The 22,381-nt window shown below is 50.0% G+C and overlaps 1 protein-coding gene across 1 annotated transcript; it reads right to left on the bottom strand.

The window, feature by feature from the left end:
- Positions 1–966: 966 nt before the first annotated feature.
- Glipr2 (GLI pathogenesis related 2) lies at positions 967–21,624 on the bottom strand. The gene is made up of 5 exons (XM_060378670.1): positions 21,272–21,624; positions 10,136–10,244; positions 9,691–9,794; positions 7,703–7,780; positions 967–1,535 (listed from the first exon to the last, which is right to left on the bottom strand). The coding sequence occupies exons 1-5, from the start codon at positions 21,282–21,284 to the stop codon at positions 1,375–1,377; spliced, it is 465 nt and encodes a 154-aa protein (XP_060234653.1). The 5' UTR covers positions 21,285–21,624; the 3' UTR covers positions 967–1,374.
- Between the last annotated feature and the right edge of the window lie 757 nt (positions 21,625–22,381).

The following is a 22,381-nucleotide window of genomic DNA, read 5'->3' as shown; positions in this document are numbered from 1 at the left end:
TAACCCCAACCCTCTAACCCTAATCCTCTAACCCTAACCCTGACCCTCTAACCCTAACCCTCTAACCCTAACCTTCTAACCCTAACCCTCTAACCCTGACCCTCTAACTCTAACCCTGACCCATAGTGTTCCCTGTGAAGTCCTCCCCAGTGTGGTCGCTGTATTGTCTTCTTCAGTGCAGTCACCTCCCCAGTGAGGTCACTGTGATGTTCTCCCCAGTGAGGTTACTGTATTGTGCATGCAGTGAGTTCACTGTAATGTCTTTCTCAGAGAGGTCACCATATCCTCCCCAGTGGGGTCACCATAACATCCCTCACCAGTGGGGTTGCTGTGATGTCCCTCCCAGTGGGGTCACTGTAACATCCTCCCCAGGAGCCCAGTGTGAGACTGTTCACCATGTAAGGAGGACCAGCCAGCCCTGCTCATCATTAGGCCAACAACCCCTTTATGTTGGCACAAAGATACACCATCATTTCAGGGAACTCAGTTGAAACACTGACTTGGTCCCACCCCAGTAGACCCCATTAATCAGCTCTTCAGAGAGAGAGGCAAAACACAGAATCAAGTTAGTGTTCTTAATCTCCCTGTTTGGGCCTCTTCTCAGGAACACATTCAGGGAGGAAGCCAGCCAGGCGCAGCTGTAGTGACAGCTGCAGAGGACAGGCCTGGGTGGTCACTGCCTGCAAAGCTGGGAAAGGACAGAGGCTGTGGGCTTCCTCCAGGGCCTCCAAGTCAGCTCACCCTCACCCCTACTCGACTGAGTTCATAGTCTAGGCTTTGGACAAAAGCCCAGACAGTGTGAGGGTCCACTGAGGTGCAAGCCGGAGGCAGGGCTGCATTCCAAGTCTAGCCCCACCCTTGAAGCCAGAGGATGCGGGATGACATCATTCTTCCAGCTGAGAAGGAAAACTCTCACTGGCTGTGCAATGGAGCTGGCCACATGTTTCTAATGAAAGCTGCTTCATGTCACATTTAAAGGAAGGTTTAATACTCTTCAGTGATCAGCCTAAAGGAGATTACAACGCAGAAGATCATGTAAAACAACCTCACCTCTCAGAATGGCAAATATTCAGACTACACAAAGTCCGAGGATGGATATTAGAAAAAAGATTCAAAAGAAGTCTGTTTAAAAAATAAAATAAAAGATGCCAGAATTACTCTTACCCAAATCTAAGTAACTGTGTCTGGGTAAGCCCTGGATGAATGTTTCAGTTGCCCACCCTTGAATCAGAATGAGCTCACTCGCCGCTGTCTACCGAGTGTGTGAACAAGAGATGCACAAGTACACACACCCACAGGGACAGACATTCTGCTTTTTGTTGTTCTAATGGCACATGTGTGTCTCCACCGTTTCATTACATTTGGTGGTGTAAGTTACTTCTTTGGAGGCGGGACATTTTCTTCGAAAAAGCCCTGGTTGACAACGTTGCCTGCTGGAAAGTATCTGGCCACCACAAAGGAGGAGCCGTCACTGGCAGCTGCCTTGCCCACACCCATCTTCTTTGTATTCTTCCATACCATGGCTGTGAAGTGTCCTGTGGGAGACAAGGGGGGAGCAACAGATGAGTCAACAGACCCCCAAAAGGGCGCTTGAGGGATTCTCTCCTCAGGCTCAGGAATTTGTTATCTGCAGATGCCAGTCATGAGGAAGAAACACAGCACATCCTGTCAGTCACAGACTTCAGCCACCTCCACACTCTGGTGTGGCCTTTCTGCTGTCACGAAAAGGCACCGGGGTCACAGCAACTGTGACACCACCAGGCACCCACCCTTAAACGTGCCCCCAAACTCAACTCTTTAGTTTTTAATTTTTATTTATGTGTATTAATGCTTCGCCTAAATGTTTACAATTCCCTAGGAGGTCAGAGGAGGGTGTCAGACCCCTGGGATTGGAGTTATAAGTGGTTGTGGATCATGTGGGTGCTGGGAACTGAACCTGAATCCTCTGCAATAGCAATAAATGCTTTTATCCGCTGAACCATCTCTCCAGACCCACAAAACAACCTCTTAAACATCCCTGTGTTGTTTTCTGATGATTTTTTAAAATCTATTTTCTTTGACCTCTCAGAAACATTACTACAGTCAATATCCCTTTTCGAAGCTTTCTCCCTCATTGAGTTTCATGACAGTAGTCTCTTAACACCCCCCAAGTCTCCATCTTGGTTTTAGTCCCCCTTCATCCCCTTAAACCACGCTTCTCTCTCTCTTCCTTTCTCTCTCTCTCTTTCTCTCTCCCCCTCTCTCTCTCTCGCTTTCTCTCTCTCTCTCTCCCTCTCTCTCTCTCTCTCTCTCTCTCTCTCTCTCTCTCTCTCTCTCCACTTCTTTGTTCAGGCAGTTTCATCCTTCCCTGGCTCTCAGATGTACTTCTCCAGCTCAAATCTCCACTCTGTTCCAGACGCAAACACCACACATTTCCATTCGGATGACTCACAGATACAATCTAGCCAAACCTCACTCTCGATTTTGGTCCCCCAGACTTACTTCTCTGCTGACTTCCAATCTGTATCAACAGTGCTGTGGGGCTCTGCTGGATAAGGCTGAAGTCAGTCTCCACATAGCCATTTGTTTGCTCTTGATCTGTGATGATGGACTCTCTTTTCTCAGTGGGGTGCTAACAGTCTCCTCTGATCTGGGTGACCCCAGGTCTTGTAGGGAGGTCACATAGCCCTCAGGGCAGGTTACAGGCCAGACCCTTCCCTGATAAGGAAACTGCTCTAGCAAGCATCCAGGAATCTCTAGAAATGCCCCACTCTGCTAAGGATCTTAGTCCAGCAGTGGCCTTCAATTGCACTGGAGATCTGCCCCCCACCATAGGATAATTAAGGCCTGTGTTTTCCTTCTTGTGGATAAGACCATTAAGTATCCCTGACCACAGCGAATCAAACACATTCACCCTCGAAATCCCTCCCTCTGCCCAGGGTTTCTATTGCCCTTGATCTCACATGAATAAAAGCACACTCTTTCTCACTTCAAGCCCGCCTGAGGTTCACCATTTATCCTCCTCCAGGTCTCACGGGGCCTGCCTCTGGCCTGCTGGACCTGGGCCTCCCAGGGCCTGGGCCTTACCAGGTCTGTGTCTTGGCTGCAAGCCGACGAGGCATGGGCTTTGGCCAGTACCTCTGCCATGCTTAGCACAGCAGCTTGACCAAGAGCTGTTAACACCATAGGCTTTGGAATGCCCCAGCTTCCATTGCCACTGGCAATCTCATGCTAAAAGAGCCAAATTCTAACACTCTGTGGAAAACCTTTTCCACAGCCCAGCTCAGTGCTCTCAGGCCTCACCCTAAGGTGCTCCAGCTGCCCTGGGAAAAACTGAACCCCCTTCTCTGTCTGGAAGCCAAGTTCTAGGGCACAGCATCTCTGTGCACTGCCTGAGGGATGAACCTGCATTATTCCCTCTCTTGATATTCCTCACAATTCCTACCGCTAATTCCTCCAAAATTCAACTCTAAAGTCTAGATCCAACCTATGTTCTACCAAAACCTTGGCTTCATTCATAGCTTTCTCTCTTGGAACAGTGCAACATCCCCTGAGGGTTCTTAGAATCCACTTTTGTCCTCTAACTCACTGGGAAACAAGCGACTCAGCGAGCTCGCTCTAAGACGGTCACAGCGGTATATAGCTAACTTCCTCCAGTAAAATTCTTGCACTCATTTCTAGTTGCACCTGGAATGAAAGCTAATCCTTGGACCTGGTGGCCGCCTTTCCGCTCCCTGAGCACAGCGAGCTGCTTCCTAGTGAAGGCCCTTTTGGAAATGAGCCCTTGCTCAAATCAGCCCACGTGTGGAAGTTTTGGTTTGTTTTTCCACACGGGGAGTCGAACCCAAACCTGTGCAAGCCATAAGCACTCCACCGCTGTAGACTCTCAGCCTTGGGAGGTCTGTTGACAGTCTCCCGTCTCTGAGGTCTCTGACTAAATGTCGTTTGTTTAAATAAGCCTTCCACAAGCACCCTTTTGTTTACCAAACATCTCTCTCTCTGACCACACCCTGTCCTCGCCTTCACCTAAGACCCTCACATGGCAAAGAACAAGTTCCCTTCTTTTTTCTTTCTACCGAGCTGGAGTTTAATAAAGGTATTTTTAATCGGAAAGGAGCAGTACCTAGAAGAAAGCAAGGCGTACACAAGGGCTTGGGCTTCGCAAATAGAAAGCCACAGAAAAGACAGACATACTGAGCATGCGCACAGGCTACCCAGCAGAGTCGTAGTCATCTGGTATCCAAGACAGACATACCGAGCATGTGCACAGACTACCCAGCAGAGCCGTAGTCATCTGGTATCCAAGGGCAGGCATTTAGCAGATGTGGCAACCATCAACGTCTTCACCACCCCCTTTTTAGTCTTAAAAGCTGGGGTCTCTGAATCTCAGAGAGGCGTCAGGTTAGATATGGAGGCAAGAATGACCTTGACCTTCTGATCACTGAGCCTCACCTCTCCTGTGGCAGGCACATGTCAGCACACCAGCTTTTATGCAGTGCCGGGGATCAAACTGAGGACCTTTTGTGTGCTAAACAGGAGTCCTGCCACCACAGCCAGCTCTTGTGGGGCTGGGGGGTGAACCCAAGGCCTCCAGCATGTTAGGCAAGCACTCTACCTGCTAAGACTTACTCCTGCCCACTCATTTCTAGTTTTACTTACTCTTTGGCCCTCCCTGGCTTTGAACTCAAAGATTAAGGCCTCAATCTCCCAAGTGCTAGTATTATAGTACTGAGCCATCATGCCTGGTTCATGCTTAATGTTTTAAATTTAAAATAACATTTGTTGCTGGACCTGGTGGTGCGCAACTTTAATTTCAGCACTCAGGAGGCAGAGGCAGACAGATCTCTGAGTTTGAGGCCAGCCTGGTCTAAGAGCAAGTTATAGGACAGCCAGGTCACATAGAAGCCCTGTCTCAAAAAACAACAGTAACAAAACAAAATTTACATTTGTCTGTGGATGTGTGTGTGAGAGACTTGTGTGTATAAATGCAAGTGCCCACACATGAAAGAGTGTGCATTTGTGTGCATGTGAGTGTATGCACACATGTATGTGGGGGTACATGCACATCTCCAGCACTTAGGAGGCAGAGGCAGGAGGATCATGAGCTCAGAGCAATCTGGGGTACACAGCAAATTCAAACTTCTTTAAACTATACAAAGAAATCCTATCTTAAAAGATTATTTAAGAAAAAGAAAGACTGCCTGGGTACAACTTCCTTTACTTAACTTTGAACTTGTGCTGCCCTCAGTCTATAAGGTGTGGTTTTCGGCTCTGAACGGAGAGGCCCTTCTGGTGTGGGCAGCCTTGATTGGTTGTGGATCACAACACCAGGCTCTGGACACTTGCCAGGCACTCTTGCTTCTCTCTGTTTCCTGTAGGACTCAAGCCCTTTCTCCCACAGGCATCTCTAAAGTGACCATGGGCTTTGACCATTGACCATTTTCTCTCTGTTTCCCAGAGGAGGAAGCAGTCATCATTTACTGGTTGCCAAGCAACCAGCTAGACAGAAGGTACTCATCAGCGATGATGCATATGGCAGCTTCTTCAGTCCTGAAGGGGGGCACTGAGCAATCTCTGTGGGGGTTTCTGTTTGCACAGGATAATACCGTATGGTATTCAGAGAGGAATTAAGGGACACAACTTCCTTAGCAACTTCAAATACATGCTGGGTTCTACCACTAACTTCCAACAACAGTTCCTTTTTCTTTTCTTCTTTGTCCTCCACCCCTTAAACAGATCACATCCCCTTTCTGGGTGTAGACCGAACTTCCCAGAATATGCATTTGAAAACCATACAAAGAAAAAAAATGAGACAACTTTCTGTAATGATACGAGACACACATACACACACAAACTTGGGATATCTTCAGGATGGCACACAAGAAACCAGTAGCTTACGTCACTTTCAGAAGCTTTGTCGTGTCAGATTAGTCCTCACTTAAAATAAATAAACAAATTTACTCATTTAAATAGGACAGAACAAAGTAATTATATTAAGAACATTTCGTTTGTTCGTTTGTGCAGCACACAGCAGGGACAGTGCACTCATGGGCAAGAGGCTGGCTGAAGAGGGCCGTCAGTCCAAGTGCCTCGACATAAACTCAGGGCAGGGAACCCCAAGACAATGCAGCAAGAAGCTAAAATTGAGAGACTCAGGCAGGAGGGGACGGCAAAGCCCCACTGCCATCTTGTGTCATTTGTCCCCAGTATTGCCCAGGCACCAAGCCTGAGTGCAGGGGCCGTGGGAGAGGCCCAGGGTAAGAACACGAGCAAAGCCCTTCTCTTTGTGGGTCTCAGTGCTCTCCTTCGCTGAGTGGGCAGATGAGGGCCTGCTTTCAGCTGCCGTTGGAGGCTGCTGTGGCTGTGGACAGTCGCTTGGTAAGCATCAAGTGGGGCCGCATGCAGCTCCAAGTCCAGCAAGTGTCTGGTTTTTCAAGAATCTCATTCGTGGGGAAAGCAAGCTATGAGATGAAAGTGTGGACACTATTAAAAGGCCATAAGGCTCTGCCTACACACCCTTAATCACTGCTCCCTCCCCCTCATTCAGTGGCAAGGTCATTGTCATCTGAAGCTCTGGCAGCTGCTTCCTGCACCTCAGCCTGGCAACCTGGGGCGGAGTGGGGGGGGGAACGACTCTGGGAAGTGAGGACTGGGGTGGGGCTAACTGAAAAAGAAATGTCCCAGATCTGCACCTAGAGTTACAAGAACGCTTCCTGGACAGGGTGAGCAGTAAGCCACAGGAAACAGTGAGAATGTGTCATTTCCTGCTTCTGAAGAAACTCTCCAGGGGATGTGCAGCCCTACCCGGTAGATGGGATGGTGGGGCAGGTGCTGGGGCGGGGAAGGAACTCCCCCTTCAGTTAGTCTCTCTGGTGCTTTGGCCCCCACACACATTTCTTCCTTCCCTATCCGGGGCCCAGGAGGGGGTCTGAGTCACTTCTGAGGAAAGACAGGGTGTGAGGCCAGCGAATGGGGCAGAACGACCTCAGAGCCCAGACCTAATAAGACAAATGTTTGCTGCTCAGGGCTTGAGCTGAAGATGCAGTGAGAAACCCTGTCTCAAAAAAAAAAAAAAAAAAGGCGGACAGCAACTGAGGAGGACATCAGACATCAGCCTCTCAGCTCCACGTGCACACACATCTACACTTGAGTTTGTGTACACACACGTATCTGTGTGAGTCTGTCCTTGGATAGGGGGAGAAAAAGCATGACCCAAGTTCATACAACAAACAGCAGTTAAGAAAAGCCTGAGCTTTTCTGAATCTTAGACTCATTTAAGCCACAGCCTAAATGCAAGAAGGGAAGTGTGGAGAATGAGAAGGGGAGGAGGAGGCAGTGTGAAGGAGGTAGAGGTGGAGACTAGCCTGACCTTCACCAGACTGCTTCCAGTGAGCCACAGCAGCGTAACTAGTAGAGCAGTCCTGAGGCAAGAGGATGGGCAGTTGGTCAGACATGCTCAGATACCAGGTCAAGAAAGAAACGCTGCTGTAACGCCCTGAACTTGGAGCTGGCGGTGTGGTGTGGGGGTCCAGGATCAACATGCTGGGAGTCCTCAGATAAAGAGGGGGTACAGGTCTGGGATGAGCATGGGTGGGGTGAGGTGGGCAGGTGCTGGGGAAAGAAAGCTCTATTTTCTAGGCAAAGTTAAGTGGAAGAAGTATGTTTGAACCGATGCAAAAGAGTGAACTTTCTGAAGACAGTCAGCCCAGACTCTGCCACTCACCAGTGCCCGAGGTGAAGCCAGGCTGCTGGAAGTTGTAGTTCTTGATTTCACTGTACCACCTGTCAGCCACTTCCTTTCCTGTACAGAAAAGACACTTGTGAACTCGGCAATAAATCCACACACACCATCCATCTCCCCCGCTGGTCCTCAGGCCGCCCATTCCACACTGGATATCTGATGAAGCACCGAGGAGGTTAAGGGTTGGGGTTACTCCCAGCAGATTCCTGGGGACTCAGGAAGAAGACAGAGCCTTCGCTCTGGGTGGAGAAGAGCACTGGCCTGGGGTCCAGGGTCCCCAGATGAGGTAGCCTACATCCTGCCACTGAACTATCGCGTCATTCTGGCAAGGCTTCGTGCTCTGGGTCTCTGTAACAAAAAGGTTGAACACAGTGCACCCTGAGGGCCTTCTGGGGATATTCTGAATTTCTGGGCGGCTGTCCTCATCCCACCCAGGATCTGTTTCTAAGATACTCACAGGAATAAAGGCAGCTGAGCCTGTAGGCCAAGGGTCATCACTGCGGCTAGAAGGGCCCTCATTTTGAGTATCCACTGTCAGCAGTGGTGTGAGGAAGCATTTCCTTGGGACCTGGTGATCTCAGAGCCGCAGCACCAACTCAGGACACAGGTGTCAAGGTGAATCACACTGGGACCTTGTTACAATTTAGAGCCTGGGGGCTGGAGTGATGGCTCAGAGGTTAAGAACACTGGCTGCTCTTCCAGAGGTCCTGAGTTCAATTCCCAGCAAACACGTGGTGGCTCACAACCGTCTGTAATGGGAAATGATGCCCTCTCCTGGTGTGCATGAAGACAGAGCATTCATGTACATAAAATAAAGAAATAAATAGTCTTTTAAAAAGGCAATTTAGAGTCTGATTAAAGCAAGTCCTAGGAGGTCTAACAAGTTCCCTAATGCTGGTTCATGAAGTACCTATCGGTGACACCTGGTCAGGCCCGAGTCCTCTTTCAGATCCACTGAATTGGTTTCTCTAGAAGAGAGACCCTGGGGTTGGAAAAAATTTAAAGCTCTCCAAGGACTCTAGATATAACTAGGAGACATCAACCCCAAATGCTTTGTGTAGAAACAGGAAAGATCAGGCCAGGGAGAGTAGTGACTCGATCATTGTGCCCTGGTTTCCAACACAAAGACAGACAGGGTAGAACAGCATCCCTGGGGACCAGTCAAGACCCCTTCCGGGCAGGACCCTTCTCCCAGCCGGGAGAGGTCACAGCCTTGGCCCACAGTCTCCAGGCTGAGGAAGAAGCCCAGAGGCCTCCATCAGCTGCCTTCCAGGGACATAGCTCTTGGGGCCAGGGCAGCTGGTGTGTGTGTGTGTGTGTGTGTGTGTGTGTGTGTGTGTGTGTTAGCATGCTAGGAAAACCAGGCAGTATGGAGAATCCCCATGGGAGTTCTGGGGAATGCAAGGCTGGAGAGTCATTTTCTTCTGGCATTTGGAGAAAGCTCCAGGGATCGTGACATCTCTCACTATTTTCCTAAAGAGCTACCTCAGGCTTGAAGGAGCCAAGACTCAAGAATGTTAACTCAGTGGGGTGGGTCATTCCCTCCCAGGCCTTGGGTGGGAAAAATCTTTTATTTTAAAGAAAAGAAAAGTGTTCAATTCTTTTTTTTTTCTTTCTGATTATAAAAGCAATACACCTACAGTATAAAGCACAAGATGCTCCAGCGGCCACAGAACTAGGCGGAAATGTGCAGATGCTAATGTCTCCAGCGCCCACGCCTCTGACCTGGACCTCTGCGCCAGGGCTGTCTAGCCTGACTCATCTCTGTTCTGGGCTCTCAGCCTCTTGGCTCTGGGCTAGCCACTGAGGTCAGCCAGAAGCAAGTGCAGAGAATTCAGGGGTTTCCTCTCCCTTCCTGGACCTGTGGTTACAGCACCACTGAACCATGAAGAACATGGTGTCAGGGGGAGTCTGCAGAGGCCTCATCCTAGGTCCCGAGTAGCAGAGGAGAGTAGCTGAGGGTGTCCTACCTGTCTGATCGTAGGATGCCCACGCCAGGTTCTCCCCACACTGGCCACGACTGGACTCCGGGCTGTGCTTGAGAATTCTTGTGCTGGCCAGGGCCTCTGAATACCTGCATAAGGTATCTCCTCTGAGCAGGCCCAACCCCAGGGACAACCCTCCTCCCCAATTCCGACTGGACATCTGAGCTTTGTATGGCTGACCCTCCTTCCCTATCTGGGCTCACCAGAGGGATGACGAAAACATCATTCCTGTATAGCTTGAACCTCCCAACAATCCCATTTTCAGATGACTCTTAGGAGCAAAGGGACCCACCTGGGCCAGCAGCAGAGAAGTCCCTAAGCCTGGCTATATCTGGACCCCAACCACATCCCTTCAACCACCCAGGGGCCCTCCATGACTGCAGAAGCAGCTCCACGAAGGACCAGAGCCTGATGGCTGCTGGGAACTCACTGCTGAGCTTCCTGGTTGAGCTTTTTGCAAAGCTTCAGTGGGGGGACACCGTGCTGAGCCCGGTACTCGTTGTGGGCCTTCAGGACCTCGTTATTAAACTGTTTGGAAGCTGGAATGACAGAAGAATAGACAAGAGCTCAGTACAGAGGGGAGACCCACCAAAGACATACCGGCACGCTCCAGGCCTCTTCCTCTTCTTCCTATTCCACAGGGCTCTGCTCCACCCCAAGGCCCATCCTACCTCCTTCCCTACCATCAACCCCCGCACCCTGTCTCTACAGATCAGAACTTGTGGCTTGTGTAGGATCTTCTGGGATGTGGTGGAGATTTGAATCTTTATCTGAGGCAGAAGCAGGGGAATTCGCTGCTTTGGATTGTGTTTCTAAAAGAGGCTGCTGGCTGCTGAGGGGTGCTGAGGAAGGGACATTGCTAAAAGAAAATGTCTGAAGGTGACTGGATACCTCAGACAGACTAGACCAATAGAGTCTGGGAAGAGCTGGAGTTGGGAGCTCAGGGAGAAATAGCTTAGCTAGAGTAGATGGTACCATACTGAACAAGAGGCAGGGTGGATGGAGAAAGGAGGGAGATTCTCTCACACACACAAAGGAGAGAGGAGAAAGGAGAGGGAGAGAGACAGAGACAGACAGAAAGACAGAGACAGAGTGACAGAGAGAATCAGATAGAGCCAGATAAATAAAAAGGACCAGTCATATATGGCTAACATCCGCTTATAAGTGAGTATATACCATGCATGTTTTTCTGGATCTGGGTTACCTCACTCAGGATGATAATTTCTAGTTCCATCCATTTGCCTGCAAATTTCACAATTTCTTTGCTTTTAAAAGCAGAATAGTATTCCATTGTGTAAACATATAACACTTTCTGTATCCATTCTTCAGTTGAGGACATCTAGGTTGTTTCTAGATTCTGGCTATTACAAATAAAGCTGCTATCAACATAGTTAAGAAAGTGTCCTTGTGGTATGGTAGAGCATCTTTTGGGTAAATGCCCAGGAGTGGTATAGCTGGGTCTTGAGGTAAAGCTATTCCCAATTTTCTGAGAAAGCACCAGATTGATTTCCAAAGTGGTTGTACAAGTTTGCACTCCACCAGCAATGGAGGAGTATTCCTCTTTCTCAACATCCTCACCAGCATGTGCTGTCACTTGAGTTTTTGATCTTAGACATTCTGATGGGTGAAAGATAGCATAACCATGCTGAAATCCACGGACCTAAAGAAGCTAAGTAACAAGGAGGAACCTAGGGAGGATCTTAATGCTCATTCACAAGGGCAAATAGAATAGACACTGGAAGCAGTTGAAGAGAGGAACAGGACAAGAGTCTTCCACAGATGTCCTCTGTAAGACTCCATCCAGCAAGGGATCAAAGCAGATGCTAAGACTCATAGCCAAACTTTGGGCAGAGAGCACAGGAAGTCTTATGGAGGAGTGGGAAAAGAGGGGGTTAGGATAAATGGAACTAGAGGTGACAAGAAGACCATCAGAGCCAATCAACCATGGCCCAGAGGGGCCTATGGAGTCTGAAATACCAACCAAGGACAATGCATGGTCTGGACCTAGGTCTTCTACATGTAAGTAGCCAATGGGCAACTTAGGCTTCATGTGGACTCACTAGTTAGGGGAGTGGGGGATATCTCTGACATGAACTATGTTGCCTGTTTTTTGATCACTTTCCCCTGATGGGATTGCCCTACCAGGCCACAGGGGAGGAAGATGAGCTGGGATGTCTGGGTAGGCGAGGAATAGGGAAGGGTGAAATGCAAAGAGAGGAAGGAGGGGCCTATGACTGAGATGTAAATTGAATTAATATAAAAGGGGAAACAGAGAAAGAGGACCAATGACAGCCGCACTGACAGATGGAGTAAGAGGGGAGAAAAGGATGTTGTGATGTTGTACGTGATAAGCTGTGTGTTGGGGGGACTGTGGCAAGGGACGAGCCCATGCCTGACTGAGTTATGAATTCAGCAAAGACATGATCCAGAAGGCAGCCAGGTGTGCTGGTACATGACTTTGATCCTAGTACTCAGGGAAGCAGAGGCAGGCAGATGGCTGTGAGTTCAAGGCCACCCTGGTCTACAGAGCAAGTTCAGGACAGCCAGGGCTACCCAGAGAAACTCTGCCTTGAAAAACAAACAAATAAATAAAGTTTTAAAAAAGCTTCAGGAAGCTCTGAAAGAGCTATATATGTTTCTAGCTTCTTTCATTGATTCAATGCTTATCCCAAATCATCCATCAGTCCATCTGAGCAACCACGGTTCAGCAAGCGCCCACCTGCTCTCCATCTAACGTCATGCATTATATGTTCCTCCATTTCCAGCACTTACCCACCCAGCACATACCCATCCAACTCCTCAGTCATATCGACCCACCCAAGTACTGGCCATCAATTCAGTCCAACTCTAACCTACTTATCTGCTCCCTGAGCACTGTCTCACATGATGCTGACATAAATCAGCCAAATCCTGACCTCAAAAGCTCACACAGAGAATAGTGATGTTCATGTAAGCAGATACTAGTAATGATGGAAGAGGAGCCTGGAGCGAGAGAGCGGCCAGGATTAAGACCACACGCCATAAACAACAGCCTCGAGAAACTAGGAATCGGCTCCTTCTGTAAACTCAGTGCTGAGGAGGCGAGTGAGCACCAGACCGGTCCCAGCTGCCAGGAGGCTGTCTTTTGGTGGCAGTAGAGAGTGTAATCACAGTCATGAGGGAAGTGCTCAGGGCTAGCTGTAGGCAGGAGGGAAGAAATGCGGGTCATCATTGGTCACCACAGTGTCCTGGGATTTCTGACAAATTACAGAGGAAGTAGTCTGCCCTTGGGGGCTGCAGGGTCCCGCAAGGTTGCATAGATCCAGTCTCAGGATAGGGTGGGGTGGGGCAGGGTTGGAAGGGCTCTGAACCCATTTGTAAAGTTTGGGGTAACAGATGGAGATTTGAGCAGGGGTAAATGTGGTAACAGTGCCAAGGGTGGACTACAACTAGAAATCCTCAGGTGGCCAGGAAAAGTCCACACCCTTATGACTCGAAAGACAGGTTTCAGGTCTCCCGAGGTGGGAGGAAACAGGTGGTGTTTAATAAGTACAGAGTTTGCAAAGTAAAAAGATGCTGTAGCTACCTCACAGCAGTGTGATCCACCTGACACATGGGGCATAGACTTCAGGTTTGGCATGCTCGTGTGGACACGAGGACATCAAATCACAGCCTTTCACAGACACTGGGGGTGGGGAGAATAGGCGCAGGGGCTCCCAACACGAGTCACACGTGGGCTCTCTGGCAGTGAGCTAAGGAGCACTCAAGACAGTATGGCCATCAGAACTGCAGGCCCCTAGGCCCTGGGTGCCCCACCCTGCTTTGCACAAGAGGCAGGGGGAGGGTGTGAGGTGTGTTTGCAGGAGGCAGGGGCCCTGTGGGAGTAAGCACATGCTGGCTCTTTATCCTGGGGTGGGGTCGGGGTGCTCTGGTGAATTCTGGGGTCCTACAGTACAAAGCTGGAGTCAGCAGGTAGAAAGGGGAGATGACAGACGCCAGGCAGGACTATGAAGGTCCTTTCTCCCACTGAAAAATGCTACTGGAGCTTTAAGGGAACAAGCCAGAGCTCTGGCAGCCCCCAGATGTGAGGGTCCATCCATCTGCAGAACTCCAAGACGCCATCCCTGTCCTCACTACTCCAAGGTAAATAATGGTGGAAAGCAGAGAAAGGTGGCAATGTGGTCACATTGGGGTCAAAGTGTATATAAGGAAGTGGTTTTGCTCAAGGTTTGACCCACATGTCAAGCTTTTTCAAGTTGTCTCCACTCTATGAAGTCTCTTCCTGGAAAGCAAGTCCCTGCCCCTGACTGGCACTGGGGTTGCAGCCTTTTCCTGGACATTCCGATTCCTTGGGTCCACTGTCCTAATAGTTTGATATCTAAGGTCTGTATCTCTCTTTAGAAAATATGTGCTTCTGCCAGGAGTGTTACAAAAGCATTCTGAAGATTGGAGGGGGCATCCCCCCCCCACCAGAAAGTGTCAAACTATCTGTCACTGGGGCATGCAGGCCAGTTAGTCCCCATCCCTTGTAAGGTTCCTCAGGTGTGGCTGAGGGGGGCGGAGAACTGACCTGTGACCTTCAGGAGTTTCCCACCTTTTAGTAAATAGGGTAATAAAACAAGGGCGTGCATAAGCCATGTGATCACACTGAAGAAGGCACTGTGAGTGAGTGATAGCATAGCCAGGGCCACCCTGAGCTTCAGGCCCCATGTCTCAGGCCAGGGGAGGTATGGGACACCATGGAGACACTTTCGACATGGACAATGGACAATGCCATGAAAGCTGGAAAAGGTGTTCCAGGATCAGGAGGCAGGAGGAGAAGGTCAAGGATGCAGAAAGGGTGGGGTGAAAAGGTCCCAGGAGAAGGGGAGCCAATTTAAAGTAGCTTGGGTGTTGGGGTCAGCCTGAACTGAATCCCACTGTTTTGTAGGCCCTGCAGGCTCTTGAGCAGAGATGCATATAAGGCTTCCAAAAACTAGGTCACTGTTCTCTCAAAATGGGGGAAGTTCCAAGGGACAAAAGTGAAAGTTCTTGAACTAATACTAGATCAGTGCCAGAAGCTGATGCCAGGCACAGTTCCCAGCAGCAACAGACTCCCTCAGCTAGGACCACTGCAAGGAGGTCCCAGGAGAGGAGAGCTGTCTTAGCTGGAAGCTAGGAGGCCCTCCAGCCACTTATGGCTACCTTAGGTGTCCCTCCCACTCTGAGCAGGACAGGAGCCCAAGGAGGCAAGTTATCAATGGTGACCACACCCAGCCAGAGGCACACCCTACTTCTACACAAAAACCCAAGAACACAGATAAAGTCAAAGGAAAGCCGCCCGCCCACAGACAGGCAGGGGTGGCCCTCAGCTGTCCCACAATGGGCTGAAGAACAGGGATCCACAGAGAAGGAACAACAAGCAAAGCCATCTAGCCTGGGCTCATGCTTTCTCCTGCTCTTCTCCCACTGCCCCTCTCACCACCTCTTGGAGCATCCTTACCCTACCTACCTACATCACTAGACTAGAAAGATTGTGCTTTGCAAGGGAAGGAACCTGCCCAGACTTCCCTTGCTGGTCCAGGAGTACCATCAGAAGGGATCTAGATCTGAAGCAAGGCCCTGTTCTGGAAGTTAACCTCATAGCCCCTGGGTTACCAGATAGAGTGGCAGAAATGTCATCTAGGTGACACTTCACTTCCAGTGGGGGAGGGGAGCAGGACACAGCTGAAAGGATCCCAGGAGGGAAGAAGAGGGGTGGGAGGAGTGTATTTCTAAAGAGCCTCCTCAGAGCGGGGCCTGCCTCGCTAACATGGCTGCCGGAGACTGAGGAGGCTGCGAGGGCAGAGTGGATGGCAGGACAGCTGGATGGCAGGAAGTGCAAGGCTGGACGTTCTAGGAAAGTGAAGGAATTCTGAGGTCTGTCCTTAGCTCCAATACCCCTGCTTTTGGCAGACAGATCTCCCCTCAGCACCTTTCTCTCAGAGGCCTCATTGTCCTACTGCCCTCTCAGACTCCCCACAAAGGATGAGAACAGGTCCCTCCATCCTCATGACAAGAGGCTGGAAGGCAAATTGCTCCAGGCTTTGAGAAAAAACTGGTTTTGTATCTTTATGAAAAGTAGAAAGTAGATAATTGAAGGGAAAACAATTTTTAAGGTAGTGTTGAGTTCTTCCAAGCCTGGAAATTTGCCAAGTGAATGAATGAACAAATGAGTAAGTTATTCACAGCAGGAACAGAGACAGTCCTAGGAATAGATCCTGTCCTTCAACCCACTGGCCTAGAGACAAACCTCTTGCCCCTGGGCTCCAGGCTCCCCTCTGTGCTTAGAAGATATCAGCAGCAGTTTCAAGATGCCCCTGGAAGCAGGGGAACCATTCAAATGAGTCTGGCAAAAACAAACAAACAAACAAACAAACAAACAAACAAAGGGATGAACTGGAGCTGCTGGATTTGCCCCAGCTCATGTGGCCTCCCTACAGAGGTTCCAGGGGGCCACCTGGTAGAAAATTCCTGGCCTTCTGTTCTAACATCCTCTGCTAGGAGGAATCCAGTGTCTGGGACACCAAAATTCTTAGAGACAATTGAAGTATGGGGGGAGGGGAGGTCCCCACCAGCCAGAGTCCAGTTGGGATGGGGACTTGGGGTGAGGTTGTGGTCAGAATGTTATGAAAGCATACAGTTCAGAAGTCAAAAAGCTAGGTTCTGCACCCACGGAACACACACACTACACCATGCTCAGTCCTGGGATTACAGGCATGAGCCACCACAGCATGGTGCCCGGTTCAGAGCTAAATTCTAATCCTAGTGTGTTCACTTGTTGGTCCAGACAGTATATAATGAATTGACGGTGATGGTTTTCGGTGCCGTTTAAAAAATACCTCACTCCACTGCCTCGCATATGATAGGAGGCTAAATGATTGGAAATCACTAGTAGTCAAAGTTCCAGGACATCTGTTGCACACTGAGGCCCAGCAGGGACACCAGGGTTGCTGGCAGGACCTTGAGATCTTCCAGCACTGTCTCAGGCTCCCTGGCTTTGAGCCTCAGCAGCTGTATGGTGGCTTCATGGAATCACTCACAGCCACCATGAAGCTCTAAAAGTGTATCTGAGGTTAGCATGCTAAAAGAGACTGACATCTGTTCTGAGGACAAGCTGAGGCCCAGACAGCACGATACTGATTTCTTCAGTGGTCTTTTGGAAGCCACATAGACCTCCTATGTAAATGCGCATCTCTCTCTCTGAGAGCCACCTCTCTGAAGCCTCCATTGGTGGCCTGGATTTTCAGGCTTGGGTTTGTACAGAAGGTTCACTGTGTCTGAGCCATCCAGAAAAGTCCCTTTCTCTTTTGGGAACGTGGAAGAGGCAGACATGGGTAGGTTTGATGGATAGAGGCCTGGACCAGAGTACTAGCAAGTGGATGTGGAAGAGTGTGACACCCACTCTCCTGACTCAAACCAGCTTCCTGCCACCAGATCCCTCTGTTCTCTGCAGCCTGCATCAGCGCCATTCTGCAGGCAGCCTCGTGCCTCTGATCTTCCCTTTTATTCCTTGCAAGTTGCTACCACGTCTACCCAAGATTGTCCTCTGCAAGCCCATCATTGATCCTTCTCGCTGGCTCCCATTCTTGCCCTAAACCACAGCTTTCTAAACTGTGGGTAATACCCTGGGTGGGAACATAACTGAAAGTGGAGGTGGGGAAAATTTTGGCAACAATAAATGATTTTTGAATGCACACATCAAAAGTTGATTCAAAAGCAAACATAAGAAAGAATGAATCTGCCGGTGTTGTGGATATAAATATGGTTTTGTTTTGGTCCCAGGTAGGGATGTGGGGCTGACTCAGATGGTCCACAGCAGCAGACTCTTTGCCTCATGTGGGTTCTGAGAGGAGCTCTTTGCCAGCTGCTGATAGTTTAAATCTGAGCACTCTGGTGAGAGAATAAATGCCAGAGAGTGGAAGGTAAAAAGAACAAGGCTGCTCCTGCTTCCGCCTTGCTGCTCCTGGTTGTTGCTGAGACAAGAAGTTGGAGATCTCCTGAAAGGAAGATTGGACTGGCTCCAAGAAACCTGATGACCCTAACCAGCAGGAAGCAGCTAAGAGATCTGCTCCCCCCTCCCACTAACTCTTTCTCCTACCTGTGTTAGGATGGTGGGAAGGATTGGGGTGGAGTAGAGAGAAAGAGATATAAGAAATGTAAATGGGAGTTTTTAAAAAGTATGCCAACAGCAAACCCTGTCTCAGAAAAAAATAAAAAAAAAAAAAAAAAAGAATGAGTCTAAGGTGATAGTGCTCAGCCATGTGTGGCCAGTTTCTCTGCAGCCTTGGTTCTGAAGTCCTCAGATGAGGGCTGTGCCCTACACACACCATCACACCAGGCACTTCCTAAAGTAGCTCAGTGCCTTTGTCACGGACTTCAGTGTTTTCATGGCACATATACAGTGTTCTGCTCTTTCTTATAGAACCATAACGGCTTAATTATTGAAACACTTAATTATTAGTGTTTTTTCTACTGTCATTTCTCAGTCAAACTAGTATAGCTCTGGATTGCATTTTGTTAAAATGTTTAATCTTTTTCTTTAGACTTTTTCAGGGCGTGTGTGCACACGACAGTCTGTGTTCAGAGGTCAAAGGACAACTTGTGGTTCCAGAGATCAATTCCAAGTCTTCGGGTGTGGTGGCAAGCACCTTCACTAGTGACCCATCTTGTTGGCCCTAAAGTACTTGATTTTAAAAAGTTCCTGTTGAGTTACTCACTTGAGAGCAATAAAAAGTCACTGAAGGTCTAGGGATGTGGGTCAGTGGTAGAGTGCTTGCTTGGCAAGTTCAATCCCCAGCACCATAAACAAACAAATCAATGAATGAATTTTGGCCTGATTAGGACAGAAATTCCAACAAACTGGGTGTGATAGCACATGCCTTTAATCCCAGTACTCAGGATGCTGAGGTGGATGGATCTCACTGAATTTGTTGAGCCTAGCCTAGTCTACACAGCCAAGGCTACCCAGTGAAAGTCTGTCTCAAATGTGTGTGTTTCAAGAACTGTTTCAAAATAAGTTTCTTAGAGCAGGGGAAATGGCTTTTAGTAAATTCTTGCCATGCAAGCATGATGATCTAAGTTCAGATCCCCAACCTCTCTGTTTAAAAACAAAATAAGACAACAACAAAACATAAAGCTGGGCACAGCCTCCATGCCTGTAATCCCAGAGGAGGGTCCTGGGGTTCAATGCCAGCAAGTCCTGCTGAGTCAGCCAGCCCCGATTCAGTAGGAGACCAGGTCTCAAAAGGTAAGGACGGCAGCAACCAGGAAGACACCCACTGTCTGCTTCCAGCCTTCACACACACACACACACACACAGTAGTAAAATGGATTTCTATATGAATTATTAGCAGTAAATATTTGATTTGCACGCTTGTTTCATATGCCCTGGAGTTGCATAACAATGTGTTGCGTGAAGCTACTTCTTTCACAAGTTTGGCAGGGAGGCGGTCGTCTCTCGCTTCCTAGCTCTAGCATCTCTCTCAGACCCTCTCTCCTCTCCACGCTCAGTGGTACTCCGCACCCTGTAGGATGGCCTTCTGGATCTGATCATGTTCTTGAGGCTCCTTTAAGGAGCCCCTCACAGACGAGCCTCTCTCCTGTGTTCCCCCACCTTCCTTTACTTGTAGAACTTGGGGCTTGGATCATTTCCCATCTCTTCCTCAACCCAACCAGATTCATTTATTCATTTCACAACTCAAATGCACATTCCTAAAGATTGGGCTGTCCTCCACTGCACCAGGTCCACAGCTTAGAAGAGAGGACAGATGGTAGGAGGGAGGGGACACAGAGAGATGGGGAGGAGAGGTAGGAAGGTGACAGCACGTGTGCAGGAGCTGGATCAATCAATATGTATCTTTAGGGCGGGGGCAGGTGGCACGCCTTTAATTCCGGCATCAGAGCAGAGGCAGGTGGAGTTTGTGAGTTTGAGACCACTTGGGTCTACACAGACTAGTTTCAGGCTAGACAGAGGTACACAAGTGAGACCCCATCTTAATAAGAGTAACAATAAATATTAATAAAATGAAAGTAGCTTTAGAGACTGGACTGCCTCATGAGTCTAGAGAGGAAGGAGTTAATTTTTCTAGTAAAGATCTCAGTCAGCTTTCTCAGGTCCCATCGCCACCTTTCATCTCATTCTTTTGGTTACATGACATTTTCTTTCTTTCCACTGCAAAGGCTCATATGGGCCACCCTTTTTGTACAGATGGGTAAACTAGGCACGGAGGAAGGGAAAAAACCTTACTATCACATAACAAATGATTAGAAGGCCCAGCTTTGAAAGTTAGGCCTGCCACTAAAGCTGGAGGAAGAGCAGGTTAGGACCAGGCTGGGCAAGGCCACTTCCCGTGCACCTCTTGGAGGACAGATCCAAGAAGGGACTCAACCTTCTTCATCTGAAGCTGACAGTCCATTGACTCCATTGAGTAGTGTTCAACCTGCAGATCACGTCCCCCACAAGGGGAGTCGCACCTTGCATATCAGATATTTATAGTATGATTCATTACAGTAGTGAAATTATAAAGTACTTTTGTAGCTAGGGGTGCCAGAATATGAGCAACTGTTTTAAAGGGCCGCAGCATTAGGGAGGTTTGTGAAGCCCTGCTATAGAGTCTCTTCTGAGGCAGGAACGACCCGATAAACAGAAAGCCCTGGTACCCAGGAGAGAGACGTCTGTGGGTGACGATCTATTGCCCAACACCTGTGCCTTGTCTATGCAAGAGAGTGACTAGAAACGATACAGGGTGTGGGCTGGCCCTCTGAAGGAGCAAGGAGAGATTGGGGAGGGGATCCCCTTCACAGGAGCTGAGCACAGACCGGGAGGGTTTCAGGCTGTATGATGGGAGTGGGGAAACGACCCGAGTGCCTGCCAGCCAGCACAGCTATGTGGCAAAGGGCATGGTGCCAGTGGCCAGAGGGCCAGAGGGCAAGCCAGGGGCGACAGGAAAACTGCTTTTCAGAAACTTAAACCTTACAGCCACAATGGTGAGGACGAGAGGCAGCAAGGCAAAGATCACAGATGGAGAAGGTCTGTCCAGCACCCAACCCGGCACAGAGGGGACTCAGGAGATGAACCAGAAGGGAACGAAAAAGGATTCTCATAGCTGCTTGGGTGGGACCGGACTAGCTGCTTTGCAGCCTGAGATGCTGTCACAGTTTGGTGACTTTTTCCAGTTGTAACTTTGTCCTCCTCGGAAACAAAGCATAGCCACGCCTCGACAGACTCAAACAGCCATCCCCATCAGCGCTTGGAAACCCTCCCTGACGCAATCTCTGGCTCGCAGCCAGAGGGACCCTCCATTGCTTTCCCCCTCCTTTCCTTTCTCTGTCCTGGTGTTCTCACCGCTAAAGTTGAACCCAGGAACAGCCCCAGCTGCGCCTCTGGGCGCTCTGCTCCGCGCGCTCACCATCCCACCCCCAGGGGTCCCGCATTGCAGAGAGGGTGGTAAGGGACCTTCAAGGGGCTTCCAGGGGCTCCCAGGGGTCCAGGCCCCAGGACGGGCAGGGTGACTGCGAGGGTCCTGGAGTCGTCCAAGCACAGCGGCGGGACGTAAGGGTGGCTCACCTGACTTGCCCATGGCCTGCTGTGTGCGCTCCTCCGCCCGGCTGCGCTGCGCTGGGTAGCGGGTCCCAGCTGCTGGCCCCGGCCCGGAGGGGCTGGGGCGGCCGCGGCCACTCCCCTGGCGCCTCCCGGCCCCGCCTTATAAGGCAACAGCAGTTGCTGGCAGAGGCACGCGGGAGTGGAGGGATAGCGGGGGCGGGAGAGCACCCTTAGAATTCATTTGGCCGGGTGGGATTCCGCCGCTAGCTAGGGCGGTCCAGATGTGGGTGTGGACGCTGGTTCTGAGCGAGTCTCTCTCCTGGAGTTGAAAGTGCGCGCCCGCGCGCGCGACTTTGGGGAGCCGGTGCCTTCCTTGTAGTTCCCCGCGCGTCCTGCGCGACAGCTGCGTCAAAAGTCTGCTGGGCTCACTCGGCCTGGTGAGGTACGTTCCTTCCGGCGCCACTAGGGTCGGTACTCTCCAGTCTCAGTCTTCCAAGACATCACCCTCTCACGGCTCTTCAGTGTTCCTTTCCCCTCCTCAGTGACACTGAGCTCCAACCGCAGCTTCCTAGGACCCTCCCTCCGCGCGCCCCCAGACCCTCCACCTCCTAGGGAGGTGCCCACAGCCTGACCACCTGTACGATTAGGATTACGATTCTGTACCTTTGGCCCCAACTGCCTTTGAGTCTAGCCCAAGTTCCGCACTCTGGACTTGGATTCTCACCTCTCTAACCTTATCCCATGCTCCTGTCAAACCAGATTCCCCAGACATTGTTCCTGGGTTTGCTCCCTGTTCCCTCAGCAGGGGCTGCGCTGACCTGAGCCACCGAGCCCACACTGCAGGTTCTGTCAGTTTCTTCAGATCTCAGCAGCGGGTTTGCGTCACTAATCTTAGGACAGTACACACCTGGCATTGGAGAGACAGGTTCAGGCCCTCGCCCCGGAGAAGAGCACCAAGATAAGGCACAGCTTTGTGCCAAGGGACCTCTTCCTCCCTGGTGAGCCAGAGGCTCTGGAAGCCCTGTGGAAGGTGTGTTTTAAAGCTTTTCCGTTAGGACTGGGGAGTTGGCTCACGTGCGGACAAATTCGAAGCTCTGAGTTGGATTCCTGAAACCAACCCAATGGAAAGAGAGA

The sequence above is a fragment of the Meriones unguiculatus genome, chromosome 1 (assembly GCF_030254825.1).
Source record: "Meriones unguiculatus strain TT.TT164.6M chromosome 1, Bangor_MerUng_6.1, whole genome shotgun sequence".
Lineage (NCBI taxonomy): Eukaryota > Metazoa > Chordata > Mammalia > Rodentia > Muridae > Meriones > Meriones unguiculatus.
The sequence above is the reverse complement of the archived record's forward strand: the minus strand, read 5'-3'. Positions and strand labels throughout refer to the sequence as shown.